Source organism: Labrus bergylta, chromosome 2 (genome assembly GCF_963930695.1).
Source record: "Labrus bergylta chromosome 2, fLabBer1.1, whole genome shotgun sequence".
NCBI lineage: Eukaryota > Metazoa > Chordata > Actinopteri > Labriformes > Labridae > Labrus > Labrus bergylta.
Genome location: NC_089196.1, coordinates 4,818,250 through 4,827,872, shown reverse-complemented (window position 1 = coordinate 4,827,872; position 9,623 = coordinate 4,818,250). Strand labels below are relative to the sequence as shown.

The 9,623-nt window shown below is 38.3% G+C and overlaps 1 protein-coding gene across 1 annotated transcript; it reads left to right on the top strand.

Annotated features, from left to right (window-relative positions):
• Positions 1-8,980, top strand: zgc:64051 (leukocyte surface antigen CD53). Its single transcript, XM_020647143.2, has 8 exons — positions 1-144; positions 3,603-3,687; positions 4,988-5,170; positions 6,218-6,292; positions 6,442-6,549; positions 6,662-6,763; positions 6,861-6,944; positions 8,260-8,980. Exons 2-8 carry the CDS (start codon positions 3,625-3,627, stop codon positions 8,329-8,331), a joined length of 687 nt encoding a protein of 228 aa, XP_020502799.2. The 5' UTR covers positions 1-144; positions 3,603-3,624; the 3' UTR covers positions 8,332-8,980.
• Positions 8,981-9,623: the final 643 nt, after the last annotated feature.

The following is a 9,623-nucleotide window of genomic DNA, read 5'->3' as shown; positions in this document are numbered from 1 at the left end:
AAGAGGAAGTGAGAAGGAGGTGCTGAAAGCCCCATGAAGTGATGCACGGTCCACAGCATCGAGACGAGGGGAAGTGCAAACAACAGCGAAGTTCACTGAAACACAAGTCTGAAAAACAGAGACGATCCACTTTCTCGTGAAAAGGTAAGACCTGAACTGAATTTGATCACCTCCTGAGCTTCTGAAAAACATCTTTACATTTGAAGTTGATTTTAAGAAAATGTGTTGACATTAAATCTCCAGCAAGGGTTTTTCTGTAAAATAAAACATTTAAAGTCATCTAAGACGACGTAACAACTACGTCCAAACTAAACATTATACTGAGAAACAAAATAACGCAGATGTAGATTTTTATATTAATCCAAATAGTACTGAGTATCTACTGTATCTTCATGTATCATTATAACAGCAACAAATCAGTTATTAATAGATCGAAAATGTAAGTCTCTACATTCAATTTATGTCTGAGAAATGTATTGTCTCTTGATAGTTAAGAGGTAAAGTATTCCTTTGATGTCGTGGTCATTTTAAGCTTCATGATATTATCAGAAACATTGATTATAACACCGGTGATGTCATTTTAACGAGGAACTTTTAGCGACGTATTTTAACGACGTATTTTCGATCATGTTTGATAAGTTTCAACTGTGCCTGAGAAGAAACAGGAAGTGAAATGTGTCAGCTTCTCCTCCCTGCAGTATGACCATGAAACTTTTTTTAGTGACAACCCCCCCACATCCACACACAGAGACACACACACACACACACACACACACACAGAGAAACACACACATTTGTTGTATCACCTCTGAGCACATTTCAGTGACGTAGTATATTCATTTCTATGTCGATTAAAGCAACTTGTATTACAATTTGCTTCGCCCTTACCTCAATCTGCCTCAATCTGATCTTCACTTCACCTTAAATCAAGTCTCAGTCCAAAACTGAATGTTTTTTGATATCATGATTTGTGTTTGTCCTCAAAGGGAAATCAAGTTTACTGACCCCTTTTTACAATTACTCAGATGAGGTGAAAGGTAAACATATGGATATTTAATTTCCACATGTCATGTTGGAGTGGAAATTATTAATTTAAGACAAATGTAAATGTTAATTCTCTTGTCAGTTACTTTACAGACAGAATAAATAAATCTCAAAAATATGAACAAAAAGTCCTGACGACAGCAAAAAAATATCTGAAAATGCAAAAAGAAATCCGAAATATTTGAACAAAAAGTCCCAACAATGTGAAATAAAAAATCCAGACAATGGGAACAAAAGGTCCTGATATTGTGAACGAAAAGTCCCAACAATTTAAATAGAAAGTCCTGATGACAGCAACAGAAATTTGTGAAAATGCAAAAAGAAATCCCAACTGTTGGAACACAAAGTCCCAACAATGTGAAATAAAGTCCCAATATTGAGAACAAAATTTACAAACAATTGGAATAAGAAATTTCAACAACGTAAACAAAAAGTCCTAACAATGGTAACAAGAAGTCCCGACAATCAACCAATCAATCAAACTTTATTGATATAGCACCTTTCAGACATATTAAATTGCAGTTCAAAAGTGCTTTACAAGAGTGCAGAAAAAGTTATTGAGGAAAAAGAAGTTTGAAAAATCATTGAGAGACTGATGCGCACCAATAAAATTAAATAAAAATAACAATAAAAGAAGATGGATAAAAAAGTAATAAAAGACGAGACATAAAAGCAATAAGATAATAAAATGAATACACGAAAGAAACATTTAAACTTGTAGCTAGATAATAAAATAAAATAATGTTAAGATTGAAGTAATTTATAAATGTAAAAATACATAATATATAAGAACAAGATTCTAGAAATGATAATGTGTTAATAAAGTAAGAGAGATAAAATAACCACGATGATAATAAATCACATAGATACTAAAAAAATGAATCAAAAGGTTAAATGTTCATTTAAAAATAGAGATACTGATAAAACCTAAGTAAATACATAATAGCTATAAAATGATAAAGTACTACATAAAAACCAGACTGAATAAATTTGTTTTAAGATATTCTCTGCTCCTCTCAGACCCTCTGGGTCTCGGAGTGTAACAGCTGAAAGCAGAATTGCCAAAGGTTTTTGTCCTGCTCTGTGGAACAACTAAAAGAGAGGATCTGGAGGATCTGAGGGGCCGTCCAGGTTTTGGGTAGACCAGAAGGAGAGCTTTACAATAGTCCAGCCTGCTTGTGATCAAAGCGTGCATTAGTCTCTCTGTTTGGCTCAGAGAGAGAAATTACCTCACTTTGGCGATGGTTTTCAGGTGGTAAAATGCCGAGCTGCAAAATATTATGTTATATTATTTAGATATTTTGTATCTAAAATACAGTTAAATTGTGAGTCAATTTGTCTGGTGTCGTCAGGACACACAGCCACATAGAGCTGAGTGTCATCAGCATAGCTATGGAAAGAGACGCTGTGCCTCCTGATGATACCACCCAGGGGTAACATGTACAAATTAAAAAAGTAATGGTCCTAAAATTGATCCTTGTGGTACCCCACTGATAACCTCATAGTGTTCAGAGGTGCAGTCACACAAATACGAGGTGAACCAGTTAAAAACATTACCAGAAAGGCCGACATGCTCACTTAGTCTGTCTAAAAATATCTGGTGGTCAACAGTATCGAAAGCAACACTCACGTCAAGTAGCAACAGAACCAAAGGCTTGTTGTTGTCTAAGTTTCTTCTGACATCATTAACTACTTTTACCAGGGCCGTCTCAGTGCTGTGGCATGCATTAAAACCAGATTGAAACATTTCTTAATGTAGTGTTTAAGTTTAAAAAGGCACTCAGCTGATTAAAAACGAACTTCTCTAAAAATGGCAGGTTTGAGATGGGTTTAAAATGACTGGGTGTTAAAATATCCAGGCTCCCTTTTTTTAAAACAGGTTTTACTTAAGTAGTCTTAAAATCAGTAGGGACGACACCTAGCTGTAAGGAGTGATTAACTATGTTGAGGACATCTTCTGATACTGAATTTAAAATGGTTTTAAAAAGGAATGTTGGAATGGGAACAAGGGAACAAGTGAATGGTTTTAGTTCTGTTACCACTTTCCTGAGTGTTGCAGCATCAACCAGGGCGAAATGTTCCAACTTGACATCTTTGTTTGTACATGATACTGGAGAAAGTGTGGTGTGCTTTGCTTTGCTGGCAAATACCAGGCCCTAATGTCAACTATTTTATCCTTGAAGTAGCCAGTAAACTCCTCACATTTAAATCCTGGGAGCGCTGAGCTGTTGTTAGTTGTGGGACAATGTGCACGTACAGTCCGGAAAACCGGTACAAAAGGTCCCAAAAACATGAACAACACCTCCCGACAATGGGAACAAGAATTACCAATAATATGAACAAGAAGTCCCAACAATGGGAAAAAATCCCAATGACTATAAGATCAAAAAGTCCCAACAATGTTAACAAAAAGTCCAAACAACAGTAAAAAAGTCTCAACAATGTGAACAAGAAGTCCTGACAATGTAAATAAGTATTGTTATGTATGCTGCTTTTAAGTGAAGATCAGATAAACAATGAAGTTTGATAATCTTTTATTTGCTTGTTTCTTGTTGCAGGTCTGAACAGAGGCGTTACAGAATGGCTCAACGCTGCCTCAAGTGTTTAAAGTACACCATGTGTCTTGCCAACTTCCTTTGTTTTGTAAGTATGGTTTCCCTGGAAACACCCATCAGAGGTCATTGAAGAGTGTGTTGTCTAAAGACACTTATCTAAAAAGTACGTGCAACTTTTAGACCCAAACTCAAGTCTACAGAGAGAACCAATTTCTTATTTCAGCCTCTTATTTCAGGCATTTTTGAAACTGTAAAACTGTTAGTCCCTATACAGTGACACCACATTTTTTGGTTCTATTGCGGGTCATATTTTGAAGTCAGCTGTATTTCTTCCTCAATTTAAAAGCTAAAAATTGCCTGTGTTTGTCGTCAGCCAATCTACCTTCGATGTCTTCTTCACCTCCACTGATGTGTTAATGTACATTTTTCTTATAGCATGATTAAAAAATAAGTAATTACGTACTGCCTTGCAGCTGCACATTTTTAAGTGGTGGCTGGGATTAATTGCTGAGATGATTCAACCAATCAAAATAAAAAGTGACGTAGGCCCGAGCCTCAAGGTTTCTGTACATTTGGAGTTGTAGACGCAACTTCTTTTTGAGGGGGGGGGGGGGGGGGTAAATTAATCTGAGCTTGATTCACACCTTGGTACCTGCAGTAGAAAAGCACTGAGATCCTCCAAAGGTTCCTTGTGTCTTGTGGTTAAGTTCCTGACAGTGGCCATTCTAGAGTCTCTTGGGGCACCAATTGGGGGGCTCTCCATCCAGCGTTCATCACCATTAATGCCTGCCAGTGTCCCAACACTTACTCCTCTTCCTCTTTTTTAATGTTTCCTTTTTCTTTGTTGGGCAACGAAAGTGAGTCCTATCAAATGGGGCCACCTTAGGGAGGTTTCCTACTGTCATTGCAAAATCTGCACATCTTGGGCCACTGCTTTGGTTAAAGTTTGTGATCCCTAAGCAGTTGCCTGCCGTGCCTGTTGACAAGCAGCACCTGTTTTAGGGCCTGACAAAACAGAGGAAGGCACCACCTTGTGAAACTATTTAGCACTACAGTAAAAACATATTTCCCAGACTTTCCTACAGTTGTCAGAAAGTGTAGTGCAGCTCAGCTTAGTAAACTAAATTATGATATAGCCATAATTATAACTGACTTTATAACTGAATTTCATTTTTTAGAGGCTTTTCTGTCAGAAAGGGTGAGGGTCTCACAACACATTGTATCTGATCAATCCACCTTTCATCTTATAACTGACTGTCGCTGTGTCATTGTTGTGACGGGTGAAAAAAAAGTACACTATATATCTTCACCTGAAGAACAAATGAATGAGTAAATATAGGACATTACACCAAGAAGAGCATGTTTCTGACTGCAGTGTCTTTTCTCAGGTGTGTGGTGTGGCTGTGCTGTGTTTCGGCGTGTACATGATGGTGTACATGAGCGTGCTCACGCCGACCTTGGCCAAATACAACTTAGCCAACTTGCTGGTGATCAGCGGCATCGTCATCACCTGTTTGTCCTTCCTGGGATTCCTGGGTGCTCTGAAGGAGAACCGCTGTCTCCTGCTGACGGTATGCCATACGCACACGCACACACACACACAGCTAAATTTGACCTTTTTCAGGACTCATACAGTATATATCAGTTATTCAAACTCTACATCATTATTTATTTACAGTTTGTTTTGCTAGTTTTAAAAGTAATCTTTACTCCACAACCACTAGAACAATAAACATAAACGGTATAAATGATGAGTTTTAATCACAAACCATGATTTTTCAGCATTCAGCTTGTAGTCGTTCCTTTGACAGAGAAATGTAGAAAAGAAATGTGTGTGCTGAAGAGTGATAAAACAATATAATGTAAAAAGATGCAACTACCCTCTTTGGCTTCCTAACGCCTCTTCAGATATGGGTGACAATACTGAGCCTACGTCCATGATTGATACAGTGGATGGTGAAAGGTGTGCCAAATGCTTAAAGGTCACATATTATGCAAAATACACGTCACCATGTTTTTCTAGTATGTGTCCTTAACTCTGTCTACAAACCCCCAAACTAAGAGAAAAGTCCATCCTCTCTGTCTTTTGCCTGCTCTACTTTTCAGAAAATGTGTGCTCAAACAGGCCGTTTGGAGATTTTACCTTTGTGACATCACAAAGGGCAGTAACCCCTCCCCCAGATGGGTGACACTCCCACAGATAGGTGTTTGTTCTGCCCTCTGAGTCTGCCTTCTCACCGTAAACAATAGGACATGTAGCGAGAAAGCCTGAGTACACCCAAGCCCTCATTTACATATTTAAAGGTACAGACACAGAAACAGCCTGTTCTGAGCAGGGCTGATATAGAGGGGTTTATAGACATGATCAAATACAGGATCAGAGTGGATTTGGAGCTCTGAGACTTATTTACACTGGTTGAAAAGGAGGATAATATGTGAACTTTAAAACCCCTATATGAGGAGGCAGGGTTGCAGGTTAATAATACCTGAATACAGTGTTATAACCTATGAAAATAATCTAAAAACTAGACGCCTGTTGAAATCATCCTGAAGTGTTTATTTAGTTAATTTCTGTCATACTGTATGTTTTAATGGGACTCTTGTGTCATTTGGTACAGTTTTTCCTGGTGCTGTTCCTGCTGATGCTGGTGGAGCTGACTGTAGCGTGCTTGCTCCTGATGTTTGAGAAAGAGGTAGGGTCACACTTTGAAACCTGCTAATTAAGGTCACACACACACACACACACACACACACACACACACACACACACACACACACACACACACACACACACACACACACAACCAATCAAAATAAAAAGTGAATAATTCTTGCTATCTAGCTTGGCACCTGGGTGGAAGAAGACCTTAAGAAAGGCCTGAAGGAGGAAAAAGGAAAGATGGGAAATTCAACCGATGGGATGAGCGTGTGGGATCTACTTCACAATAATGTGAGTATATCAGAGAAAACGACAGCTCAACACACATGACTATAAATGTCAATGGCAACTAAGTGACCTCTGTCTGTTTTTGAAAGAGTTTTTTTGATATGATTCATTTTAGTTTGATTGCTGTGGAGTAAAGAACGTGACTGATTGGGGAGACAATGTGCCGTCATCTTGCTGCAAGGACAAGTGTGACATCCCAAGGCCTCCGTACAAGGAAGTAAACAAATATAACCCCTGTGACTGTAGAGGTCACGTCTTATGACTTCATCTTAATGTTGGTGACGTGATCTCACAGATATGCTCTCTGTCCGCAGGGCTGTCTGGCAAAGATGAAGACTTTCTTTGAGGATAATTTCCTAACTACTGGGATTTCTGTCATCGTGCTCTGTGTTGTTGAGGTAAACTGATGGTGGTTACATTTTTCTTGTGCTGTCTCCTAGAAGGGCTTTTTTTCAATCAATTTTTATTTGTATAGCGTCAACTCATAACAAGTGTTATCTCGAGACACTTTACAAAAAGCAGGTAGAAGACCTTACTTATTGCTATATTACAAAGATCCGGCCTATCTATCATGAGCACTTTAGCAAAGCAGCAAAAGTTACAGTGGTAAGAAAAAACGTCCTTATTAAAAGGCAGAAATCTTCAGGCCGGATCCCCGGCTCATGAGGTTACCTGTGCTGAGGCGGCTGTGGCTCAGCGGGAGAGTCAGTCGTCTCGTCTCTCAATCGAAAGATTGGCAGTTTGATTCCAGCTCCTGCACTCCACATGTTGAAGTTTTTTTTTGTTTTTGTTTTTTAAAATACTTTATCAATCCCTGAGAGGAAATTCTGGTTTACCCTCTGTTATTGAGCTTCATGTTTCACACACACATAGACCCTGAATCACACACATTCACAAACAGGAGCTGTGGATGTCCATTAGTGGAGAGATGTCAGAGTGAGACTGCTACAAGCCCACCAGAGCTGTTTTGGGTCAACTTCCGTAATTTGGTCCGCACCGGGACTTGAACCGACCACCCCTCCGGTTCCCAACCCAAGTCCCTACTGACTGAACTTCTGGCGCCCAAGTGTCCTCAGGCAAGCCGTTTAACCCCAAATAGATCCTGAGTGACACAGCCAGCCGTGTGTGAATGATAAATACAGGATCAATAAGCTGATCCAGAGGGCTGGATCTGTGATCGGCATTACCCCAGACTCACAGAAATGCAAACAAGATATAAGAAAATAAGACAATATACAACAGGCCCATCTCAAAAGCCAGTGAGGACTATAAAGCTATATAATTAAAGAAAAAACAAACAAACAAAAAAAGGTCAACAAGCTAAAGGCAATAATATAAAATAAAAGAAGACTGCATCACATCGCAGGTAGTAAAAACAGAAATGAAGACAAAAAGGGTTTAAATGAAAGAAGGCTGGAAAAATATAAAAGCAGCAAAGTGCAGAAGAGTCAGACTTTAAAAAAAGGGTTCAGATTAAAAAACGTCTCAAAAGGTTTGAACGGTGTTTGATATTTATTTACTTATTGTGTATCGTGATTTTATTGTTGATCATGTTCGTTGTGCGTATGAATGGACCTCAGGTGGTAAAATGAGTTTCCCCTGCTGGAGATGAATAACGTTTTAATAAAGTTTTCTAATCTAACTAACAAAAGAAAACAAACTAAGATAAATCTTTTTTTCACTCACTCTTTTTTTAATCTGGTTTGTTGACAGGTCTTGGGGATGTGTTTCGCCATGACGCTGTTCTGCCACATCAGTAGATCTGGACTGGGCTACAAGTTATAAATCTGAATTCTCCGTCTCGACATCTGTTCTAACTCGTGTTTCAGAGTTCACCTTGTACATTTCCCTGCTGTACAGAATCCTGTGTGTAAGACTGGAAAAGGCTTTGTTTCTGAATGAGCCGATTGAATATCCAAAGATGATTTCTCTGTGTACATGTTGAGTTAGAGTTAACTTCTTTTTATGTGATGACCTCATATTTAGAAATAAATGTAAATGTTCCAGAACACCATTTCGTGCTTTTCAAGGGTTGAATATAAACACGACACCTTTGAGGTCTGTGCAGTGAGAAATGAAAGCAGTTTTAAAATTCAACATGTTATGAAATTAATAATCATATAAAAGTGATTTTAAATCTCAAAGTTGTTTTTTAATTGGGGCCCCGATGGCCTAGCGGTCATGACGTATGTATAATGTATAGGTATGTGTTGCCATGTAAGGAGGCTCTAGTCCTCAGCGCAGCAGCCGTGGGTTAGAATCCGACCTCGGCCCTTTGCATTTCCTCTCTTTTAAGCTGTCCTGTCCAATAAAGGCAAAAAGGCCCAAAAGTATCTTTTTTTAATAAAAAGTTGTTTTTAATTTAAGGCAAATCTGTACAAATTACATAACAGCAAAATAAAAAAATGTTGATGCATGACATTTAATACCCTTACGGAGGTATGTGTCTCTTTTTTTTTTAAACTCAGTAACAGATGTGATTTAAAATGTAGCGAAGTACAATACTTATAACAAAACCTACTTAAGTTCAAGTAAAATTACAGGTTTTATAAACCACTTAAAAAGTCCACAAAAAACGACTCAATTACAGTAAGACGGGTAAATGAAATTTGCTTCTTTCACTTGGAATTCAAATGGGGGCCCTGAAATGTGTATGTATTGATCAATAATAAATATATTGTATAATAAAATATATTGAACAAAGGCTACTGAGGTCAGTAGTCAATGCCAAAACCAGAAACCTGCAGAGTCTGTCTGTGCAGAAACATCCTCGCAGCCTCTCTTCCTATGTCCACAATAATAAACATGAAAAAGACAAAATGTGCTCTGACTAAAAAAAATTATTACATGATTGAAAACAAATTTAACCAAACAGCTGTTTATGTGTTTTGGATGTCTGGGGTCGCCAAACTTGTGTGAAGTCAAAGGTCACGAATCTAAAAAGGTCAGGTACCAGTGAGTTCAGTGTTTTTACTGTTCTATGTATATATGATTTTGTCGTATCCTCCATTTTGTTGTCAGACCTTCATGCTTCCCGTCACTAGGGGAGTGATCTGTGGTGGGGCTGTAAATGTGAC

Coding starts and splice junctions, on each gene's coding strand:
- zgc:64051 (XM_020647143.2), top strand. CDS start 3,625: ATGGCTCAACGCTGCCTCAAGTGTTTAAAGTACACCATGTGTCTTGCC. Junction 5,171..6,217: donor ACCGCTGTCTCCTGCTGACG/GTATGCCATACG, acceptor CATTTGGTACAG/TTTTTCCTGGTGCTGTTCCT. Junction 6,945..8,259: donor TCGTGCTCTGTGTTGTTGAG/GTAAACTGATGG, acceptor GTTTGTTGACAG/GTCTTGGGGATGTGTTTCGC.